General features: G+C 53.2%; 7 protein-coding genes across 7 annotated transcripts; 4 read left to right on the forward strand and 3 right to left on the reverse strand.

The window, feature by feature from the left end:
* Nucleotides 1–3,959: 3,959 nt before the first annotated feature.
* J7T55_003434 (uncharacterized protein) lies at nt 3,960–4,973 on the reverse strand (the record flags this gene model as incomplete). The annotated part of the gene is made up of 3 exons (XM_053143456.1): nt 3,960–4,058; nt 4,119–4,193; nt 4,257–4,973. 3 exons carry the CDS (start codon nt 4,971–4,973, stop codon nt 3,960–3,962), a joined length of 891 nt encoding a protein of 296 aa, XP_052993684.1.
* Nucleotides 4,974–8,171: 3,198 nt separating this feature from the next.
* Nucleotides 8,172–8,828, forward strand: J7T55_003435 (glycine cleavage system H protein; the record flags this gene model as incomplete). The annotated part of the gene is made up of 2 exons (XM_053143457.1): nt 8,172–8,295; nt 8,422–8,828. The coding sequence occupies 2 exons, from the start codon at nt 8,172–8,174 to the stop codon at nt 8,826–8,828; spliced, it is 531 nt and encodes a 176-aa protein (XP_052993685.1).
* A 370-nt stretch (nt 8,829–9,198) lies between these two features.
* J7T55_003436 (porphobilinogen deaminase) lies at nt 9,199–10,272 on the reverse strand (the record flags this gene model as incomplete). Its single annotated transcript, XM_053143458.1, has 1 exon — nt 9,199–10,272. One exon carries the CDS (start codon nt 10,270–10,272, stop codon nt 9,199–9,201), a length of 1,074 nt encoding a protein of 357 aa, XP_052993686.1.
* A 1,429-nt stretch (nt 10,273–11,701) lies between these two features.
* J7T55_003437 (uncharacterized protein) lies at nt 11,702–12,235 on the forward strand (the record flags this gene model as incomplete). Its single annotated transcript, XM_053143459.1, has 2 exons — nt 11,702–11,870; nt 11,931–12,235. 2 exons carry the CDS (start codon nt 11,702–11,704, stop codon nt 12,233–12,235), a joined length of 474 nt encoding a protein of 157 aa, XP_052993687.1.
* Nucleotides 12,236–13,182: 947 nt separating this feature from the next.
* Nucleotides 13,183–15,070, reverse strand: J7T55_003438 (uncharacterized protein; the record flags this gene model as incomplete). The annotated part of the gene is made up of 4 exons (XM_053143460.1): nt 13,183–14,346; nt 14,414–14,524; nt 14,593–14,900; nt 14,956–15,070. 4 exons carry the CDS (start codon nt 15,068–15,070, stop codon nt 13,183–13,185), a joined length of 1,698 nt encoding a protein of 565 aa, XP_052993688.1.
* A 1,508-nt stretch (nt 15,071–16,578) lies between these two features.
* J7T55_003439 (uncharacterized protein) lies at nt 16,579–17,730 on the forward strand (the record flags this gene model as incomplete). The annotated part of the gene is made up of 3 exons (XM_053143461.1): nt 16,579–16,932; nt 16,998–17,330; nt 17,386–17,730. 3 exons carry the CDS (start codon nt 16,579–16,581, stop codon nt 17,728–17,730), a joined length of 1,032 nt encoding a protein of 343 aa, XP_052993689.1.
* Nucleotides 17,731–20,983: 3,253 nt separating this feature from the next.
* J7T55_003440 (flavin-binding monooxygenase) lies at nt 20,984–22,438 on the forward strand (the record flags this gene model as incomplete). Its single annotated transcript, XM_053143462.1, has 1 exon — nt 20,984–22,438. The coding sequence occupies one exon, from the start codon at nt 20,984–20,986 to the stop codon at nt 22,436–22,438; it is 1,455 nt and encodes a 484-aa protein (XP_052993690.1).
* Between the last annotated feature and the right edge of the window lie 1,252 nt (nt 22,439–23,690).

Below are 23,690 nucleotides of genomic sequence, written 5' to 3' on the forward strand. Positions count from 1 at the left end.
CCGCCAGCAAAACCGGGTCGTCATTGCAGTATATCGGATGCGGAACTAAGAGCCTTGCTGTGTTGCTCTACGGATAAGCAACACAAACATCATGTCTGTTCCCCGGCTTCATCCAACATGCTTCACCCTGGAGGCTATTACCGTCAAACCTATCCTCATCTGTTTCTGCATTTTCTACCAACATCTGTGCTCGATTCACATTCCATAGCCCATTCAACATGATGCCAGCATTTCCAATCGTGGCTGCCCCCCACTTCGGGATCGAAAACCACGTTGGTCCATCCAAACCTCGCGCAACCCTCAACCGCAGCACCGACCTAGCGGGACGTGGCGGCTCGCCAGAGCTCCCTGCTGGTGACACGAGCGACAAGGGAGGGCCCGCCATCCCTCTTGCCGATCTCCGCAAGGCCGTACATGGTATCGAAAATGCCCAGGCTGGGGAGCCATCAAAACTTCATAATTTCGTGGCCACTGACAATGGCATCTTTGGCAACGCAGCGGCAGGGCCTCCTGGCGCATGGCAACACAACCGGTCGAGCGCTCTCAAAATCATAGACAAGTCTGAGGCCATCGAGGGATTGATATGTCCGTGCATTACTTACGGCAAGATAAAACACGAGCTGAATCAGGCTCAAAAGAATCGGGCTGGTCAGGAGATAAGCGACGGAGACGACTTCAACGCCTGTAATGGACCCTGTGTTAGCTACGCGGCTGTCACTACCTCTTTGCTTTGTGAGTCTGCGTCGAGACGTCCGATGGGTTGACTCAGCTGACCAGTCTTTCAAGAGTTTGGCGGCGGGATCCTAGCGAGCAAGCAAACGAAGGATATCGCTCTATTCTACGATTTGGCAGGGCACGAACGCAACAAGGCGCTGACAGTTGTCGTCCACAATGCCACCAATCTCCGCAACCTAGTCGAAGTACGGGTTCGAGAGGAAATCGAGAAGAGGATCAGACAAGCCGTACTTCAGAGGGCCCAGCAATATAAGTCTCAACTGCCGATGGAAATGAAAAAGATGCTGCCGGATAAGTTGCCACAAATTGAGATACCACAGGGATTAGAGGATGCTCTTGAACACGAGAAGCCCAGGGCCATCTCTGTTGTGGACCGATTGAAACAAAAATTGGCGGGGAAAGCTTCAAAAGAGCCTGAAAAAGAAAGTGGTATGGAATTGCCCACCACCCTCCACCCTTTCCAGAATTTCATGGCTGCAGAATCGAGCACTGCAGCCCCAGAGGAACAGACTGGTGAGCAATTCCCAGACGTGCAACCAGATCAGCTAACTTCCAATACAGCGGAGCCTGATGCCCCCTCTGAGCCGAAGAAGGACGAAGCAGGGAAGCTATCTTCTCTGACCATCGGGGAGAAGATCAAGCTCAAGGAAGACGAGCAAACGAAGAAGTTGGAGAGCAAGTTCGGAAGCCGTTTCAAAAAGAGTCAGAAATCCAAAGGCAAACAAGTGGGCAGAGACGCTGAGCCTCCGGTACCTGCAGAGGCACAGCCGGATCCCGAGTCGGACAAAGCCACTCAAGGGTCAGAGCGAGAACAGGAGACTATTACTGAAGTTCGACTCGAGCGAGGTCAGTCGATCGTGGAAATCCCCGCGAATGCTCGAGTGCATTCCTTATCACACGACACATTCTTCATCGAAAAGCCGCCCCATCTCCCGCACTCGCTAGATCTGGACACCATCCTGCCTCTCGACAAGGCACGTCTCTCTCATGTCCTTGAGCACGACCAGATCATCCAGTTCAAGCCAGATCCACAAGAGCACCGCCTCTCAGCGGATGCCATGATCCCCAAGACAGTCGCCGCACCAGGGCACTTCCTCGAGGGCGACCCTGTCGTGTCGGGGCCAAAGCAAGTATTCTCCCACGAGCTGCTGCACGACCCCATCGTCGAGCGGGCCAAGGCCTCCCTGCCTCACACGCTCGAGTCGGACAAGAAAGTCGCCGCGAAAAAGATCGCCAAGGCGCACGACCTCGCCAGCGACACGATCCTGCCGACCCCGCCCAAGCCAGCCTGGCACGACCTCGACAAGGACAGCATAGTCGCTACGGGCGGCCCGTCCCGCCAGGAGCACGACCTCAGCCGCGACGTGCGCATCCTGTCGCCATCGGGCCAGGTGCGTGCGACGCACACCATCGACGCGGACGAGGTGATCAAGGAGGGGGCGCTGTTCCGCAAGTCGCCGCGCCCGGACGCCGCCGCCATGCCCGGGAACTGGGCCTCGTCTTCCACGTCCGAGGAGGCAGGGGACCACGGCGGCAACGGCAATAGCAACCAACAGCAGCATCTCGTCGCGTCGCTTAATGCTGTGGTCAATGCTGCCGACCAGGCGCTGGACGAGCTGGGCCAGGCGGCCTCTTCAGGCAAAGAAAATAAGGCTGCTGGTACGTGTAGTTCCAGGTCTACTTCAGAGCATGCCTGATCTCACTAGTCTTACCCGACTCTGGTCATCCTGTTGAAAGGGCCCTTGATTAACTTGAACTTGTAAGGGTTAGATGCGCCTACGGCTCGCGGCTTCTGGGGCAGGGTGTTCCCCAAGCACCAGGCTCCTGCGGCTGCTACTGCTGATGCCACTGCTCCTGGCGCCCACCCGGCTTCTTCGAAGGGAAAGGGGAACCTGGAGGGTGAGCCACAGACCTAAGAGTGTACTTCGGCGTTATGGAAACATGGGTTCGGCATTGGGACCGAGAGGAAGCATGGTTTTTGGTCAATTTTCTCGTTTTACATCCAGGTGTTCGCTTTGTTCTCGGTAGGAGAAGCCATGGTGGGAATAGGGACGGTGTTAGACGGCACTCTTCTCTTCTTCAGAGGCATCGATTAGTCTTATCACGAATCACCTAGGGCGACCATCACTAATACAACTCTCCGGAAACTGCAGATAGATTACTTTCTCCTATAACGCGTCTCCTTTGTTGTGATACTGTGTTTTATACTATAGATGAGGTCTCAAGCACCGATCTTGCCCCCTGCAAACATTTATTTTGATCGGGTTCACCAGACAAATCAATCGCAAGCCGAAGAGATGTATCACCCGTTTCTCTTTCAATGGCATTTTTAATTCGATAGACTAGGCCTGAGTTGACGTTGTGGTAAACGACACGCGCAGACCTGTCTCGCGGCTCAGTGCTCTTGTAATGTACATTGAAAGGACAAAAAAATAGGTCATGGGATTCCCACTTGGACCTCCAGCTTGCTTCTTGTGTTGATGGATGTTTTAAAATAGGAGATTACAGGATGAATGTGATGTGTGTGATGTGATAAGCCAAGGTGAAGGGGGCCTCCAAGACCCTCCTTGCAAATTCGCCCCTGGTTGATATTTCTGCACCTTGCAGCTCTTGCACGCCTGAACTTCCAAATTTCGCATAGCAAAACAAAGGAAAGGCGAAAATCAGACCCAGAACGACAAATCAGAAGTCCGGGTTCCTGTCCAGTGTACCATAACGCAAAAAAAGACCCCTGATGCTTTATGTGAATCAATCAGCCCTGTCTCCTCTCCTCCTCTGACAGCATACATGCGATTACGGCTCTGGGTCAAATCTCTCGATGCGATCTTTTCCCTCCGTGCAACAATTATGTTGATCCTTGCCAATGCTGATCCTTCTCGTACATGCCCTCTGTCCCTTCAGCTTGGTGCCTCTCTCACACGGAGAGCAATTCAAAATATAGGCCTCGCTGTGCCTTTTGTTCTTACTCCTCAGCAAAGCCACGGTTTAATGATCTTTCGGTGGAGTGCACAGCATGATCGGGTCGGGAAAAGGGGCCGTGTTGTGCCCAATGTTCTGTGGCTTTGGAACACTTGGTAATCGGCCTGAGGTGCTAGCCGTCGTGCAGTAAATGGTTTAAATAGGTGATCGAGCGGGATAGTCGTGTTTGACGACTTCGGTGAATGTAGGTAAAACTTGACGGCCAAACAACGTCTGCGCAGGCGAGCGACGCTAGTGAAACACGACTAGCAGTTTTGGTAAAGGAGAAGCGGTTCGCCGACGTTCTCAATCTCGGGTATTGTGCACTTCAAGTCGAATGCCTTAGACAGCACAATCTTGAAGATCTGCGGCCGGTTAGCGCTTCCAGAGCTGACTTTTGACAACGATTGAGAAGGGACGCAAACCTTTTGCACGTTGATACTGTGGCTGGTGCTGCTGAAAATGAGAGCAGCACGCATCGCCTTTGCGAAACGGCGTGCCTGTGTGTCTCGTGTTAGTCTGCCATGGCTCGTACCCCTATGGCTGCTAAGAGGAATTCGTACCTGGTTCGATATCTCCTCCTGGTCCTCACGTGGGAAGTTCACAAAGTGATCGTACTTGGTGCCGACCAGGATAGGAATGGCTGTTTTGTTGAAGCCACGTCCTTGGCGGTACCACTCTTTGATGCTGTTCAGAGTGCTCTTGCGCGTCAAATCGAACATGAACAGGATGGCGACAGCATCGTTGCAGACCAGTGGAAGCATGTTGACGAACTCGCGCTGTCCGCCCAGATCCCAGATGCTGAAGGTGATCTCCGTGTTCCGGATGCTGATTGTCTTCTCCATGAAGTTGACGCCCAAGGTCTGGATGTAGTCCTCGTCCCAGCTGCCCTCGACGTATTTGACCATTAATGACGTCTTGCCGATCTGCGCGTCTCCCACCATCCCGACTTTTATTACAACGTGGTTTCGGCCGTTTGCGGCGCTCTCTGAGGGTGCGGACCCGCGATCCGCGAAGCCTTGGCTGGAGACCTGCGAGGGCGGTCTAGAGATGTTTGAACCCGCTTGTGCGTTCTGTGGGATCGGAGGAGTGGTGTATCGTGCTGCAGGGTCCATTTCGTCTGGGGAGTAGGGGGCATCAGCCATAGCTGAGTCGAAGGATTGCGACGGGTGTTGACGGGGGTGGCCGTTCTCGAAGCCGTGGCCGCCTGCCATGTTCGGAGAGCCCTCGATACCACCGAAGGTATCCTCTTGGCCCTCCATGGGCGCCTGATCGTCCATAGTGTCGGTCGCGTGGTACAGCTGGGCTGGAGACCCCGCGATTATTGTTGATGATGAATCTACTCGATGGGACGCGGGTCAGCAAATGTGAAGGGGACGGGAGGTGAGGGAAGGTGCGCCGAGGTGAGACAGCCTAATGAGAGTCGCATCTGGAAGCGCATTGTTTCGGAAAGGGGACAGCGATTTAAGCGCCGGGGATAAACTGACCCAGATTGACGGCGTGTATTGTGCGGCGGTCGTCACCGGCGTCGGGATCAGGGTAGGGTGGTGTCGGGCTTGGAGAGTAGACAACTGAGGGGTCGAAGGGAGGGAGGGCGGCCTTATCCCAGCAGCGGCTTCATGAAGAAGATGGCTGTATTCGTTTGAGACGGGGACACAGGTAAGACCGGAGCAGGCGTCTGGAGTGTGATGGAATAGCTGGACGGTGATCAGCTGTCTCTTTGGTTAGATTTCAGTTGTAGAGGAGAGCAAGATCAAGGTTAAGGTCCAGGAGGTCAAGGCAAGGCCAAGTCCAAGGTGGTGGAGGGAGGATGTGGGAGGGTTGATTGGTGACGGGGAGTTTGGTGGTGCAGCGTGGGCTGAAATGCGACATGGATGAGCCGGCTTGGAGACTTTCAGGTACAGACACACACGTACATATGCTAGCTGTGGTACATGCGCAAATGGGATTGCCGGGGTGGGCGATCTTAGATGCAGACCAGACAGACCAGACCAGACCAGACCAGACTGGGTTCGAAGGGGTCTTCTGGTCTTGGTGGTTTTTGGGGCGGACGGGAAGAAAGGCAAAAACAAGGCTGAATGAGGGCTGCAGTCGGCAGTCCAGGGTGCTGCAGCAGCGTCACTGGCAGTGTCAGTTATCGGCGTCGGCGTCAGCGTCAGTGTCAGTGTCGCTCACCGACTGGGGGGGAAAGGCAAGTGGGCGCAGCTATCGGCGATGCGGGCGCAGGGCAGGCAGGCAGGGCAGGACAGGACAGGGCACGGCGATGCAGGGCAGGGTGCAGGACGGTTTCGAAGCCTCAAGAAGAATAATAAGAAGACGGATGCGCTGGCGATTATGACAGAAGACCGTGGATCATGGAGCATAGGCGGGTGGATCGTGGAGCAGCAAAGTGGGCTCCGCTGAGATCGTCGTCTTCAAAGCTCGAGGCTCCGTGTGTCCTCCTGCCTGGGCTGCTGGGCCCGAGGGTGGAGACTCGAAGCAAATGGTCAGAGGATCGAGGTCGTCTGGAGCTGTCAGGCTGTCGAGATGTGGGTAAAGGTAGGATCGATAGTAAACTATCAACAACCGTCAATGCCGTGTATTTGATGGTTGGCAATCCGGTTGATCAAGTTGGCTCGCTTCGACTCAGACACTGGCTGCTTGGGACTTGGGAAGTGGGATATTGTGGGCGCGCAGTTCATTCAATCTCCCAGGTTACCCAGGTACCTGGGCATTGAGAGAGAGAGCACACGGTCACAGTAAACACCGCCGAACACCCAACGCCCTCCTTGGTTGGCCTGACCCTGCACTCCAGCTGTACTGCGTCCTTGCGTTGTCGTGCTGAGCTTTGACCCAATGGCACGGCACCGTCGAAACCAAGACGGGGGTGCTCCACTGAGGGGTCGGGCAGTCGGGTCAAGTGGCCCATGAGTTGAGTTCCATACAGTAGCGCGACAAGCTGGTGCTGCACGCACAAGGGAGAAAGAGGAGAAAGACCTCGACGCGACGCGCGAAGCGTGTTTACTGCATGCAGGCTGTTGCTGTTGCTGCTGTTGCTGCTGCTCAGACCGCAACACCCTATCGCAACTCTATTTGCCATCTCTGCAACTGGTCATCCGATTCAATGCTCTACATGTCATATGTCTAGGCTCTGTGGCTCTCGTGAAACAGCAACAAACAGCTGGCGGTGTAGGCGCCACTCAGAGGCCCGAAAAACGGCCAGCCAAGCAGTCATGCATCAGCACTAAGTAGGGGAAAAACTTGTGCAGGTAGACATAGATGGAGTGATGGGAAACATTAATCACTGAATCACTGTCACCTGTTAATGGAAGATCGCTATGGTTATGCTACGTTGTCAACGACCTTGAACTTCATGCACCGTGTTTTGCTCGACAGCTCATGCCTGTCCTCCCACCTTCGAGAATGTCTATATCACACCTAATTATCGCATTTGCCCCCTTCTTAGACCACGAAACGAGTATGGACTACCCGTGCTGGTGTACCAAGGGGGAAAAAATCAGATCCGCAAGGCGATAAATTTCTCGCAATGCTCTTTTACGAATCCCATCTTAACCGGTACTCTGACGTCCAGCATCGAAGACTTCCCTTGCGTGCTGGAAGTCCGGACGGCTAACAGTGGGCGGGTCCAGCTTGCGCGCTCATCATTCTGCTATGACATAGTCTGGCTCGTGTCTGCTGCTGTGCCTAGGTCATCGCATCGTCATTACACCTTGTCGGCTTGAGCTTCTCCGGCCGTACCTGTCTACATCAACGGTTTACCCTGTACAGGCTATAGTATGCCAATGTGCCAGCATGCAGTCAGGAACTATGGCACTTTGGACTGACTTGGATCATGCACGAAATCGCACAAGATACGGATGCAGCTTCCACACACATTTCCATCCCAGCACCTGGCAGCAATAGCATCCACTGTGGTAGTCTAGATAATGCCAACGGCCGGCCCACTTCATCAAGTGCGCATGAAAGGGGCAAGGCCGAACAACTTGGGTCGGTATCCGCCCGAATGGTCTCATTCGGATAGTTGCGACTGAGAGTTGGAAAAGTTGAATGGAAGACCTGCTTTCTGGAGTAGGCGGGTCCTATGGACAGCACAAAGGATCCAATTATGGCCATCAGACGACAGGAGCTGGCCAGTCAGTGATCTGTAGCATGTGAGAGTCTGGTCAGAGTCACGATGGCCTTGCTTGTCTTCATTGCTTTATGTCGAGTAAATCACCTTCTACGCCTCCATTCAACCTTCCCCCCCCCCTCCAATCTCGAGATTCGGGTTAGGACCGGGTCCTGACTCTCGCTTTACCTAATATGCATTAGCGCTCGAATGACAGAATGACAATCGGCGCCCGGCTATCAGAGGTACGGCAACGGCGACTCGTCGGGAGACAGGAACGATTCATCGTGCTCCGAATCGCCAATCCTCTCTTTTTTTTCTCCCTCCCTCCTCACTTCCTCTCCCCAGGTTCGTCAAAATAGTCACAGCCATGGCTTCAGTCGCACGCTGCATGCGGGTCGCAAGACCATCCGCCCTCCCAGCCTTCAAGACCGCTGCCGCCCGCCCAATTCACAGGTTCAACACGGTCAGGTCCTTCTCTGTGACAGCTATCAGTACGGTCTGCCCCCTCCAATTCCAGCGCCGAAGCCGGCCGGCCACTTTTTCAACTTCAGCCATTCCCTGGTGCTTCTCAACAACAGAAAATTTCAGACTAACAGACGTTGGCTTTGCCTGAACAGACCCCATAAGGAAATACACCAAGGATCACGAGTGGATTGACCTGTCGGCCGACAACAAGACGGGCGTGATTGGCATCTCCGAGTACGCGGCCGAGGCGCTGGGCGACGTGGTCTACGTGGAGCTGCCCGAGGAGGGCAGGGAGGTCGGGGCGGGCGATGCCATCGGCGCCGTCGAGTCAGTCAAGTCCGCCGCTGACATCAACGCCCCGATCGCCTGCCGCATCACCCACGTCAACACAGAGCTGGAGGAGAAGCCCGGCAACATCAACAAGGTCCCCGAGGACGATAGCGCCGGCGGCGGTTGGATTGCCAAGGTCGCCGTCGACGAGGAGGGCATCAAGGACCTCGAGTCCCTGATGGGTACTGAGGAGTACAAAGCTTTCACGGCGTCTGAGGGCGACCACTAAGGGAAGCAAGAAGGGAGGGCGGAGGGGCCCAGAAGGGGCAATGATGTGATGTAAAAAAAAATACATCCAGGGGCTTCGCGGCTTCGTGCATAGCAGTTCAACCTGGAGGACCAGCAACTGATTTAACATTTGCACACGGACAAGGCGTTTTCGAGCTGGCGAGGCCGGTCAGGTCTCGCGCGGGGTTGGCATTACAAAGATTCTCTGCTCGCTTGCTTGCTTGCTTGCTTGCTTGCTTGCTTGCTTGCTTGCTTGCTTGCTTGCTTGCTTGCTTGCTTGCTTGCTCTCTGAATGCGTTAGAAATAAGGCAAGAGATCTAAGTCTAATAGAATGTGCAATGCAGCGCCTCAAGCTTTTTGTTGTGTATTCTTCACGTCGCCGCTGCTGCAGAGATGCCCGCAGGCGTCTCCGCCCTTGTCTTATTGATAGCCTCGAGGATCTGGCCTGCGCCCTTCTCGACGAGAATCGATGCGACCTTTTTGCCCAACTCCTCCGCGCCTTCGGCATCTGCTACCTCCTGTGTGACCTCCGTCTCCGCGCCTTGTGATCCGTCCAGGCTGACGACTGTGGCCCTCATCCTCAGGGCCTGTCCCTTACCTTCCTCACCAGGCACCCAGTCCGTCTCGACGCCGATCGGCACACTGCAGCCACCCTCGAGCGTCCTCATGACGGTCCTCTCCGCCTCGCACGCGAGCATGGTCTCTGTATCCAGCACGCCCTTCAGCAGCGACAACGTGGTCTCGTCGTCAGACCGCACCTCGATACCCAGCGCGCCCTGCCCCACGGCATGCAGCATGCCGCCGCCCTCGCTCGTCGACTCGAGGTACTGGCCAATGCGGTGGCCGACGTCCATGCGCAGCAGCCCCGCGGCGGCGAGGATGATGGCGTCGTAGCCGAGGGTCTCGTCGTCGCACTTGCGCAGGCGCGTGTCGATGTTGCCGCGCACGTCCTTGAACACCAGGCCCGGGTACTTGCGGCGCAGCTGGGCGGAGCGGCGCACGCTGCTGGTGCCAACGACGGCGCCGTCGGGCAGGTCCGCCAGCCTCGCGTACCTGCCGGCGTGGCCGGCGCGGAAGACGACGACGTCGCGCGGGTCCTCGCGCTTGGTCACGCAGCCCAGCACGCAGCCGTCCGGCAGCGAGGTGGGCATGTCCTTGAGCGAGTGCACGATCATGTCCAGCTCGGGCGGCGAGCTCGTCAGCATCGCCTCGAGCTCCGACGTCCACAGGCCCTTGCCCAGGGCCGGCAGCGGCGTCGTCTTGTCGCGGTCGCCCATCACCGACACCGTCACCGTCTCGAAGTTGATGTGCGGGTGCGTCTTGGACAGGGTCGAGATGACGATCTCGCACTGCTTCAGCGCCAGGCCCGACCGCCGCGTGCCCACGCGGATGGTCTTGCCCGAGGAGAGGGGCGCCGCGGGCGCCGCGTCTACCACGGCTGCCATTGTGTCGGTTTCCGGCGGGATGTCGTGAGCTAAGAGGTTGTTTTAGTGAGGTGGAAGGTATGCGAAGATCCACTGCTCAATTGACAGAAAGATGACACCAATTGGCTTGTTGCTGCGTGACTTGTGCGGCGTGGGAGGGAGGCGAGCTGTTGACGTCGGGGCTGTATCGGCGAAGGTAAGCTTATCGTGATGGAGGGGTCCAAAAAAATTCCCAACCCTGGCGGAGTGAGCGGACGGTCACTGTGACTTCATACTTCATACTGCATAGTCTACTACCTTCCTGCGTGTCTATTTACCAATCGCCCAATGATCCACAATCAGGGTCAAATATTCATTCACGGGCGTACTGGAATTTCTGAAGTCTCTCGCTGGCCTTGACATGGCACGGTACAAAATCTATTACCTTGTGCTTGCCTTGCGGCGCCTCCACAAGCACTGAAACCCCCCCCCCCCCCATTCGTGGCCACTTTCCTGTGCCGGTGGCATAATCCTAGAATCAATTGTTCTCCTCAAGTGGTCAAATCCTTGCTTTCGAGTCTCTAGATGTTGGCCGTGGCCGGCTCTACTTTCCCTCAGTGTTGTGTTCATGAAGACAGTCGTGGGTACAACACCACGCGTCCCTCCGCTAAGCCTGTGAGAATAATTGCACAGAGCCCACGGATTCCAGCAGTCAGGGGGCAGAAATGCAAGTCGAGTATATTTGAAGCCATCGGACAGTGCGATTGGGGACGATGACTTCTGAATCATTTCGGTGTTGCACCGTATCATGCTCGCGTCCCTCCAAGTGCATCCGAGCGAGGTCACTTCCAAAACAGGCATCACTGCAGCCAGTACAGGAGAGTGACTGGCGTCGTCCCGAGCACGGAAGCCTGTCATTTCTGGGTTCTTATCTTCTTGGCCAAGAACATGTGGCAGATCGTGACAGCCTCTTCGCTTTGTCTATGATTGATCGTACCTCGCAAACTACGAAGCGATCCGGGAGACCGTTGCAAGTCTCACATGTCCAAGGTCTCATCGTCCCACTCAGCTCACTCAGACGAGGCAAGGCAATTGGCCTTCAGGATCCGCCTCGCCTAAAATCACAAATCGTGGGCACATTTACCTAAGAGCAGCGCCTTGTGGACGCCCGGTTCCCTTGCTCGAGGTCATAGTGAGCTTTTGGCCAGGCACTCTCAAGACATGTCAGTCTCGTACGAGGGCTGGACCGCCCAAGTTCGCCAAATCCAGGGTGGCATGTAACCTGACAGTACCAAGTTTCTGTGCAAAGTGGCCACCCTCTGGCTGATGAACTAGGACTATAAGATTCGAGCACGTCATGCTCAAGAACATTCTATCGTTCGTTGTGGTGCTCGACTCAAAGACCGCAAGACCAGGTCAACTCCCACTACAGCCGAACCTCACTTCTAAACACACTTGCACAACCACCAAGATGATGACGGCGATTACCCTACTTCTTGCGCCTCTGACATTTGTTCACGCCATGAGCACTCCCAACGTCATTACCGGGTTGGGAGCGGCGAACAAAGTTTCCAACGCGACCGGAGCTACATGTGGTGTCGGATATACTTACTGCGGGTACATCCTGCAGGAACAGAAGCGTACATTCCCTTGCGCCCTTCTCCACTCCAACTATGGCTAACACAGATAATCTCCTGTAGACTTTGACATGGGCGCCATTCTCACCGCGTACTGCGCCGGAGGCGATTGCGACTCTGCGACTGGCACTACGAAGACTGACCCACTGCAGGCCTTGTACGTATGCCTTCCACAGGCGGCAGTCCCGAAAAAGCGCAACACCGACGACGACAAGCCCTACTCCGGGCCAGTCAAGCTGGAGCTTCTGTGTGCTTGCAGCGGGAAGCCGTTTAAAGGCGAGAAGAATGTGTGCTTGAACCCGGATGCCGACCACATTGGTCGCTGCAGTACGCCGTGCATGAATTCCAATTGTGTTGGACAACATTAAGAGGCAATGCTGCTGGACCCTGGTCGCAGGAGACGGATTTCATCTTTGAGTGTGTTTCGAGGGATTTTCTGGTCCGTTCAGAGTAGTTAACGAATACATTAATGGTCTCAGCCATCATTCCATTCATGCTGTATGTCAATTCTCTTTGGAAGATTTGGTTTGGCCGTCGAGTTCCTCGGAGATCGAACTTCAACTCTTCACCCAGCATGTAGCAATCAGCAATAGCGAGCAAAGAAGAACAAAAATTGATTGTGCGTAAAGACACTGTAGGTCTAGAATAATAATAAAAAATAGTACTTACATATGTCCGAAAACTGCCGCGAACCAAAACCTTGCCATGCCATGTTTTGTCACATATTTTATGACCCTTACCACCTTCACGCGTGCTCGTGTCAAGGACAAGTGAAAGGGTGTTGACCATTCACGCCACCGAAGCCCTCGAGTATGCCCTCAGCTTCAAGTCTACTATGCACACAGTATTCTCTTCATTTAGGAGAGCATCTAGGGGGGTTGGCTGAAAGGCCAAAGCACAAGAAAGCTAGTATCGTGGGTATCGTGCGTTTGTTTCTACTCTAGATTGAGAGACTATAATAACAACGGGTCGTTAGCTCAACTTCCCTAGTCAAATGAACCCTATTTAAATACTGTATTTCCTTGAGCAGTCTTAGAGAGCTAGTATCGAGACTTGACGAAGATCGAACTATGTTTCTTACAAAGATGGATTTGAGCAGAAAATATGTAATCATAATATATTCTTTTCCGGTGCCTAAAGTCTACAACTGAAAGCATAGTGATTAGTTAGACTGAAGTACATCTGAGGTAATTCATTTGAATCAACTGCTTACCTTGTTTTGCGAATGTTCAGAGAGGCTTCGCGTGCTGAGGTGCACTTATTCTATCGACTAGATGCCTTGTATAAAGAGCTACATGTCTTTCTCAGACGTATCTCAATATGCATATAACTGCTTCAATGTCTCCTTGCTCATCCACTCCTGATTCCCTGGGACATATACTCCTCCAACCAGCATTATCGCAACCACCGTTAACAACAATTGCAATCCAGCCGTGAGTCCCAAGATCACCGCAAACGCAACCGGCTGCTCTAGATTCAAACGCACACCCTGAGCCGGGGGCCGGCCCGGGATAGCCATGCGCGGATTCGTCGATGCAGTAGCAGCCACGACGCCGATGGCATACCGCGCGAGCTGATTCGCCATGTCAGGCGCGCTGTTATTGAATGGCGTGCCGAAGGGAAGCTGCCAGTTAAAACTCCGACTGAGCGGTACGTTGGGGTCAATGGAGCTGAGCCCATTCAGCGCGATGGCCTGGGCGGCCGCGGCGGCGAGCATGGGCGCGAGCGTGAGGTTGTCCAGGTCCGAGACGGGCGGTGGGTCGGAGGACACGGTGATGTTGCACTCGTAGTAAAAGAAACCGCTCGTTGGACTGTCAAAGGTCGATCCCGCGACAGCCTCGCCGCTTTTTGGCTCCAGCACATGCACGGTGCTGCATCCTGGCCCACACTCGCCCGTGCTGCACCCGACCCATGACCCACAGACATCAGTCCGGAGTTGCCGCAGGATGGGCAGCGTCCCATATGTGTTGGACTCGAGGCCCCAGGCGCTGGCGTCAAATGTGAAGTTTCTCCCACTTGTTTGGTTCACGATGAGCAGCGATCGGGCTTGGTCTATGGTTGAATTATACTCCGGCGTTTCACACACGGCTTGCGATGAGACCTTTCTGTCCGAGTAGACCGCCAGAAAGTTCGTTCCAGCGGATACAGTGTTTGGCGCCGAGTTGAGATAGTGATATTCCCAGTAGTCGTCGGTCTTCCAGAACATGGCAGGGAACTTGGCTAGAGGTTCTCCCGCCAATGGCACAGACGGAAGGACTGAGTAGTTATAACTGCTCCCGATGTCCCCTAGTATACTTGCTCCCAAGTTCTGTAGAGTTGAATCTTGATTGTATCGAGAGTCTTGAAAGCGCCCCGTGCCGCGTGCGAAGTCGCTCATATCAGGGACAAAGACCTGGCCCTGCTCTGACAGATACACATCATCAACATGGGGCTCAGCCTCGAATGTCACGCTAATGACAGCTATAGCGGCTTGCATTCCCTGAATCAACACAAGTATCAGTCTCGAAAACATTTGATCCCACTAAAATTGTAGATCCGAGGCTTACGATATTCAACAAAAGCCATGTAAGACAGACCATCTTAGTGACACTTGAAGATGACCGCCATATCAACTTGGTCACATTGACCAAGCTGTCACTTTGCAAAATGAGTTCGACCTGAAAGTGATTTCACTGTCAACACCTGAGAGAACTCGTGCGCGAGTGACGAAAGGGATATCACGTACCTCAGACAAATCCCGTCTTTTAAGGCTGAGGAACCACCATCTCATGTGCTTTGCAATATCCTTCAGGGCACTTGCAATGTTGAGACCCACGATTAGACTTAGGGTGACGATAATAGACTCGAAGATCGACTTGTCATTATTATCAAGAACCTTTCCCTGGTAAAAGTGAACAGCAAGGACGAATCCCATTAATAGCAGAGCTGTGATCAACCATCTAATAAGGCCAACGATCGCAAAGCCCCCCAGCTTTTTCCTGCCATCTGCTGCCGCAGAGGTGTCGACCAGGGGTTGGCCATCAGTTTCGGGAACTTTCGAGTTGCTTAGCCAAATTGAGCGGTTTTGATTATCTGAATAAATTCCTACCGATTGCTTGCCTGGATCCACGACCAGATTCTTTCTCGGGTACGAGACCGAACCCAAAGAAAGTGTCCGGAGAAGTAATGGCATTTGGATCTTCCCTGAAGTGAGTGGGCTCCATGGGGAGGACGGCTTTTACCCGAGCATAATAGCTCTTCGTCTTGACGAGAATGAGGACGAAGACCAAGCATATGAGTTCAGCTCTCAGCTGGGAAAGCTTTCAAATTATACAGGCTGCTAACACACAACTTCAAACACGTTCCTGACAAACAGCACCGCCACGGCGGTGTTGAGCCAATAAATGACGAGGTGAAGAATCCTTCTGAAGCAACGTCAAGACTCACACAAAGCTGCGATGGGCTTTTATAGGTTGAACCCCTGTAAGTCTGCTGACGCTTCGCCCATCCTCACTCATTGAGGCGGGCGCTTAAATTAACGCCCGCCCGGCGACCCCCTCCCCAACCCATGTGGGAACACGCAGACGCAATCGCCTCTGGTTACACAATCATGGGAATTGAATGCAAGCTAGGCCTCAACCTAACATCCCGGAAAATTGTAAAGAGATACTGTTGAAATAAGCCACTGGGGAAACACTGGGAAAGTAACGGGGAATCGCAGCTAGGACTAGATGCGCGGTTTGCCGCACCTGTTGTTATACTTGTCATCAATAAAAAAAGGGGGGGGGGCATAGGGGAGTTTAGAGGTCAATATAATTCTAGTCTTCAGAGTAGAGCTTGCCCAACCTCGGGACGGGCTGTGAAGACGCGGCTGGGCACGCGTCTTGGGATGTTATGAAAAGACTGGACCCAGAAGCACTTTCCCGTCAACAGCAGGTGACATTGTGCTCACTTCGCTTTCACAGCCAGTACAATCCCAAGTCTGCACTCACCCATTCGGAGCATCTCATGTAGTCGCGGGTGAATACTAGCGCTGCGCTGGTTCTTATTCAGGCGACCACTTGACGGTGCTCAGCGGATAGGTGTCAAAAGTAATTTTTTTTATTCAAACACAAATAAAAACAATTGGTTGGTAGTTGCACAATATAAAAAATTGTGTGCAATATAGTATACTCATAATGGGGTTTAAACTTTCCAAGTCTAAACCAATTTGTAACAACAAATTTAGTACAGCATCGCCGTTTATATATAATTCTGGACGTGGCTATCAAACGCTTTTATGACAATGCAAGCACCCAGACACCTGTACCTTGATAGCGAGATTATATGTGATGCTTTGGGTGTTACAGCGCTTTGAGTAAGTGCCACACACGCCTTCCTGATGATCTGAGCACCTTATACTTAAGTATGATATCTCATGGGGCGGATGCAATTGACAACTTGCCTGTATGTGGCTTCGAAGGGCAAATCCGAATATCAAACATTTTGGCGGATCTTGTCTGGTGGCCTGCTGCCTATTTCGGGTATCTGTGCCCCCCTCCCCCCACCGCTTCCAACATGACCCAGCGAGTGGAGCTGCGACTGGCAAATATAAACGCACCCGAAGCCACCAAGTCACCGCCAGGGCTCAACTTCTCCTCTCTGTCTTCTCATTGTCTTTCAGATTGGAAGAGCATGAATGGACAGGCCCTCACTCCTTAAATTTTCGATTGCAACCCACACAACATATCAAATGGCGTCGTCCCTGGAGTCACCAACCTTCCATTGGAAACGGGACGAATGGGTCACTACACCCCCACCCAAGTCAATTGAGAAGAGCGTCGTCGCCACATCCCTCGATGGTGCACATCAGGTCGTTTTCAAACGGGCAATGACAAACATACTGGCCACTGAGCTAGCTGAGCTTACCTTCGCCCAGCTTATTGACGGACTGCCGTTGTGGGACGTTGCCATGGATCAATCCAGAAAAACACACACAAAAGAGGAGCCTGTATACAATCACAAACAGCTATGCGATGGAGCCATGGAGAAGATGCTAGAATTGCGCGAGCAATTCGACCCATTGGCCATGGAGGTCAGAGCGGACGTGAGTCTGGCCTCCCGCTCGAAATTGTCATCCCTACGAGTCAAAGGGCTAACATCCGCTCACAGACTCTAGATCGATACCAAAATACGCCCGTTGGATCCAGGGTATCCAAGCTTCCGCTGGTTGAGCTCATTGCTGTGGCCCTGCACGAGCTTGCCGTGCATGTCTTCAAGAAAGCCGATGGGGGATTTCATAAATACGATAAGTATCCCGACGATACGTATTACGAAGAAAAGCCTTTTACTCGCAAAAGAAAACCCACACCCTTCCTCCTCTGGCTAACCTTCGACGAACCCAACCAATTACCTGATGGCGTGGCCGATATCGCTGCGTACTGGGCCGAGGACCGTATTTTTGGAGGCGTGGTTCTCTTTGGGAGGGGCAAGTCTGGGAGAGATGTCAGTTTCTCCCTCTTTCCTAGTTCTTTTCTTCGAACGGTCTGACAATCTATAGCAAAATGGTGTCTGGTTCCATAGCCATCGCCGAGGTGTCACCGAGAATGTCTATGCCCTTAGCGAAGACCAAATCGCTTCGCTAACTCACTTTCTGGAGTCGAGTCCTGGCGAGGCAAACTCTTGTTGCCCACTACCGATTCTGGCGAATAGGGACAACAAACGTCAGGATTACAGACTTTCTATGCCAAAGTACAAGATATACCGGGACCCCTGGGAGCGAAAGATGATGTACGGATCCTATCTTGTGTACAGAAATGAAACAAGAAATTGTAGGATGTATGATATTGATCCGATTGAAAGACCGGAATGGAACGGGATGGACTCGGGTTCGGATTCGAACTGATGGACGGTGATGACATTTTCATGCCATTTCTAATCACACTCTCTATTCATACTCCACCGGTCAACTCAGTCTTGAAATCAAGATCTACATGGCATTGGTGCCGGTGTTATAACACTAGATTACACTCTTGGAACGTACAAGGGGTGACTTTCACACAAAAGTCATTCTATATCTCAAGACCTGAGAAAATGATCACCCAGCTGATTGGGTTGCTAGCAGCACAGCTGACCAAATCTTCAAAGACACTGCCAAAGGCTACCTAGGTAGCATACTGTAATATATACACCTATCAACCAGAAGTTGATGGATTAATGATATGCTCCAGTATTCAAAAGAACTACTTTGATAACGACATTTATTTCAGTGATTTGTCCTTGTGACTCTGGTGAACAACCGACCCTCCGCCAGCAAGCGTATCATCTGTGAGAATGCCAGTCAGACTCTGGCAAATGAAGCCTATGAGGCTGATGATAATGACATGCGTCCTGTACTGGCTGTTCTTTTCATATCACATCTTGGCTGTGGCTCTTCCTTTGGCGAGTGGATTTCGGCCCCAAGAATACAAATTGCCATTGTTACCGATTTGTAATTATAGAATTCATTCGGTAATGATCCAAAATTGTTGAAATCACTAATAATGCCCAACACATTCCAACAGTACCTAACTGAAAATGATATACAGTACAGCAGTGGAGGATGATGAGATTGGCCGCTGCTGCCAAGTTGCGTCGTTGACAAGTTATTTGGTGCAGAAATTAAGAAAGTCGGCAGCCCTATTTGAATTTAATGTGTTAAATTATATTCATAAAAGAATGAAAGACAAAAAGTTGTCTGCCCCATGAATCGAACATGGGTTTCTTCGGACCGTTGAGTTCTTTTTAAGAAACCACAACGAAGTGTACTAACCACTATACTAGGCAGACATGCAAATCCAGCTGCATTAAGTTATTATGATCCCAGACGCCAAGAGGCGGCGTCTCCACACAAATCAACTCCTCGTCCCTAACTGAAATCTGCCCGCAGCCCGTATAAAAGGTGGATTGAAGAACAAACTAGAGAAAAAAGATTCCAGTGTATAAAGCAGGCTATTCTTGTACCCGCATGGCTGTTGCTTTAAGTATTATATTCTATTGGAAAGATACCTGAAGCCCTGGTAGGAGCACTCGCTTCGACCAGCATAAACTCTTCCTGGCAGCGACTGTCCAACGACAGGAATGTGAATGTAAAATTGTGTAACGAATAGAAAGAGTGAAATTGAATGATCTCAAGATCCAGCGCTCGTCACAACGAGATGAGCGCAGCCAATTATTCCCTGTTCAAGCCGTGAAGTACCGACAAGGTCGCAAAATCGTTCAATTCTCGTTGTCCTGAACAAGTACAAAGTGCCCTTTGTCCGAATCACAGGTTGCTCAACAAGTGTTCTCTCTGGCGACTTGACGGTCCCTTACAACAGAACCAAGCGCGTTGAACTCGGCCTAATTAACATTCGCATCATTGTGTGCCATGTGGTCCACAGTCACAACGATCATAGTGATATCCGGGGAGGCCTAGAGGATAGAAAGCACGAGGGCGACGTCAAGGCGGAGGACTTGTCTTTTGGCGTCTTGGTGAATTAGCACGCCCACAGCCAATCTCAAACACTGCTGCTGAGATGATTTCTGCATCAAATACCCAATTCAGGTAGCTTGCCTCACTTTTCCACTTCAAATGGAGATAAAGGTCTTGTCATTGTGTGCAACTCTGAGGCAATAGCAGCCTCGTACACTAGCATTCACAAGCCAGTGATATGAACGAGGAGAGAGCCATCCCGGGCTCATCATTGACCTATTTGAGCCATAAGCCCGATCACCCACTTGTGGATTATGCTGTTGAATGAAGCCACACTCAATTAGTTGCTCACCTGCTGGGACGGAAGTAATGACGTCTCAGGTGTGCATCGCGATTATTGGGCACCGTACATCTGCCATCTTGCCCGGGTAGACAGATGCAGATAGGGGTTGACTGTAGGCGTCGAGGACGCTGGGACGAAGCACGCAGCGGGTTTCGGATCTCATAGAGCCGCAGACTTGGCTGAGCTCGATGTTGCCCGCGGATAGCCTGAGTTTCACCGTCGGTGTGCATGTCGCCAATATGCCGGATTCTTCGTTAGGAATCACTGTCGCCGCAGGAATGGCCAAGTCTCGGTTCCGATGGGTCTACGTATTCAACATAGACTTTGATTACTCGTTCATCTGCCTCATAGCTTCGACAGCGAGGGCAGAATAGTCTTTTCTGGCAACAATACCCCAACAGTCAGGCGGCTATGCGAGAGCCATGGAAAGCGCTTCTGCAGCAAAAGTTTCTCCAGACCGGCTTCAGAGGGGACAGACCCAGGAGATTATGATATGTTCCTATCTTCTCCCTACCCTATCTGATAAGTCGTGAATCTGGCGAGTATAGTCTGGTGTATGAACAATTTTACGGTGGCAAGTCGACCAAACGCTTTGATGGCTTTGTCTCGGTGGTCCCATCGTCTGCCCACGAATCGACACCAAGCACTCTGTCCAGGCTGATGGACGCATCTCTGGCCCAGATATTTCCCGCAAATTAGAATTTGCTCCATGCCATGCTTTTTCGGGCCTCATAGCAAGTACGTACTCTGGACTTGGCTTGCTCATCGCGTGAAAAATCCCGCGGAGTGGCGCGGACAGCGCATCATGAGGGCCGAACTCGATAAGCACGTTGATCTAGGCCATCTCGGTAAGCATTGGCTGTACGCCTCGTCCGAATATGATGGGGTGTCTCAGATTGGCCGCCCAATAAGAATTCGTGACCAGATCGCCACGTCCCAAGGTGTGTTGTGGGCACACCGTGGAATTCATCGACACTTGGGTTAGTATGGTGCATTCTATCAGTAGGTGTTCCGACGGCTGAAGAAGTTCTTTTTCACTGCCCTGCCGCTTCTTCTACGTGGAACGAATGATGCACTCTACTATCCGTTTTAAGCTTACGCACAAAGCCCTGGTATTTCTCCAAAATCGCCCTGACCTGGTCAATAGCTGTTCGATCTCCACTCAGTGTGAGCCCTGTGACGTTTTCCCCACCTTGTGAACCTCGGAACCTCGAAGTGTTTGGGAGGTCCCACTAGACAAAGAAAGCTCAGTATATATGCTGGTGGTGCCATTCGCGTCATCGTCGTGTCCAAAGCACTTCATCGACGGTCATCATACTTGTATTTCCTCACCCGTACAGCAAAACTCTTATACTTGATACCATGGAGGCATACGACGTAGTCATTGTCGGCGCCGGTATTTCAGGTATCAACTGTGCGTATCGACTGCAATCAGAGACTCCGGATGCGCGTTTTACGGTGCTTGAGGGACGGGCTCAGATTGGTGGCACCTGGGACCTGTTCAAGTTCCCGGGAGTGCGGTCGGACTCTGACCTCTGTTCCCTGGCCTTCGCGTGGCACCCATGGCCGTATGAGCATATCTTTGCCGAGGCGCCGCTGATCTTGGAGTACATGAATGACGCCGTATCAAAGCACAACTTAGGCAAACACATCCAGTTCCAGCATAAAGTCGTCTCGGCCAGCTGGTCCTCCAAAGCCAAGAAGTGGGATCTGGTTGTGGATGCCCGCGGACAGACGCGACACATCGCAGCGGGCTTTCTGGTTCTCGGCTCTGGATATTACGACTATGAGACGCCGCTGTCGACAACCATACCTGGTCTCGACAGCTTCAAAGGCAAGACCATCCACCCTCAGTTCTGGCCGACGCAATACGATTACAGCAACCAAAGGCTTGCCATCATCGGCAGCGGGGCCACGACCGTGACGCTATTTCCACGCTTGGCCCAGCAAGCCGCCAAAGTCACGATTGTGCAGCGTAGCCCGAGCTACATCGCCGTCAAGGCAGACTCGACGCCCCTTTCGTCCTGGTTGCGCAGGCTGTTCCCCCTCTCGTGGGTGGCGGTCTGGGAGCGCTTCTACTATATCACGACCTCGTACCTGGTCGTCCTCTTCTGCGGCGCATTCCCCCAGGCTGCCAAATACGTGATGCTAAAGGATACCGCGGCCGCGCTGCCCAAGGACATAAAATTGAGCACACATTTCGAGCCTCGCTACACACCGTGGGAGCAGCGCATCTGCCTGGCGCCAGACGGCGACTTCTTCGCGGCCCTCCACCGCAAGAACACCGCCGTGGTCACGGGCGAGATTGACACGGTCACCGAGCACGGGATCCGCATGCGGGACGGCACATTCGTCGATGCCGACGCCATCATCACCGCCACCGGACTCACCATGAGGCTGGGAGGAGGCATCGAGTTGAGAATCGATGGGGAGGTCGCACCCTGGGGGAAGAGGCTGGTCTGGAACGGCGCCATGCTGGACGGAGTGCCGAACCTCATGTACATGCTCGGGTACACGAACGCGGCCTGGACGATCGGGGCCGATGCCAGCGCCATGATACTCGTGAGGGTTCTGGGGCTCATGCGCAAGAAGCAGGCATCGTCCGTGACTCCTCGTGCCCCGCGGGACGCGGCCCTGGAGACAAGGCGCGTGTGGCCGGTCGATGCCACATATCGCCAGATCGCGGACCGGGTGCTGCCTGTGTATGGGGTCAGAGGGCCGTGGAGCCCAAGGAGACTTAGCCCTTTGGCAGACTTTTGGCACTCGCGGTGGGGAAATGTGACAGATGGCCTGGAGTTCGGAGCGACGAATTGTTGATCAGCTGGAAATTCTGGATCGAGTTCAAATGTAACAAACTGTATGTATGAGAGAGAGCACCGATGGCCAAGGGTACGTCCAACACGTCTGGTCTACGGCGTACCCCGATATCACATTTTACTCCAGGGTCCTTTGGCGTGGATCATAGCAACGAGCGCGACAGTCGTGGCGATACACATGTTGACCATAATGTGAACACACTGGTAGTCCTTGGGCCCAGGTATGGATGTTGTGCTCGGAAGAGCCTGACGAGCTGTCACACGATGCCATGCAGCCTTGCGTGTACACGGCAACGCGAAGAAGCAGTGGAACAAGCTTTTCCTGACATCATGATGATCACGGTGATCACAGGATAAGCAGCGACACGGCCACTACTGGTGACAGTCCCTCGCGCGACGTAGATCCTGCCCAGCCACGTATGCAATGGTTCAGGTTGACTGCTCGTATGGTGTGGAAGAGATGAGGTTGAGTCGGCCCTAATTGGCAGTGTTTGGCCCGACACTACACGCCGGCAAGATGGAGTGGCAGAGTGGATGGCCCAAGCTCTCGGCCGGGCGATGCGATGCAACAGCCAAACCAGCACCAGGCCGAGATGAGCCAAGAGCGTCTTCCCCGCATTCTCTTCCCCACAATTCAGGGTGTTACAGAGCCTGAGAGCCCAGGGTAGGTCAGGGATGAAGGGCGGCGGAAGCGTGTTTGCTGGTTTCATCCGGTGGGCGCTGCAGAGTAGGAAGACGGATGGTGGGTAGCACAGTACTGTCAGACGTTTAGCTGATCGAGATATGGATGGTGTCACAGCATTTGCATGTGAGCGGCAGAAGCGGCCATTTTTCTGGATAAAATATCTTCGACACGGCCGAGCGCCGGCTGCCGTGTTGTCCATGTCCTGTTTCTGGGCTCTGGGCACCGGTTACAGAAGGGCTTTGTTGGCATCGCCAACCCAAACAGATTTATCCCATGTCCCTGTCGCGGGCGGATAGCTGCTTGTAACAGCTTCGCGAAGAATGCGGGGGTGGATCCGTCCAAAGCACCACCATCCTAGTCGGGTAGGTGGGTACGGCTGGGTGCGAGTGGCCTGACTGCCTCATGATCGACATGTCACTTCGCTGCACGGCTGGAGGGGCAGAAGGGGCAGAAGGGGCCTGAGGGGCTGCAAGCTTGGAAACCTTAGGTCGCTTCGAGAGAGATGGGATTGTGGGATGTGGGATGTTCCAAGGCTCAAATGGCTGGGAGCTTGGAGGTTGGAGAGTGG

Source organism: Diaporthe amygdali (assembly GCF_026229845.1).
Source record: "Diaporthe amygdali strain CAA958 chromosome Unknown NODE_14_length_1008325_cov_65_372321, whole genome shotgun sequence".
Taxonomy (NCBI): domain Eukaryota; kingdom Fungi; phylum Ascomycota; class Sordariomycetes; order Diaporthales; family Diaporthaceae; genus Diaporthe; species Diaporthe amygdali.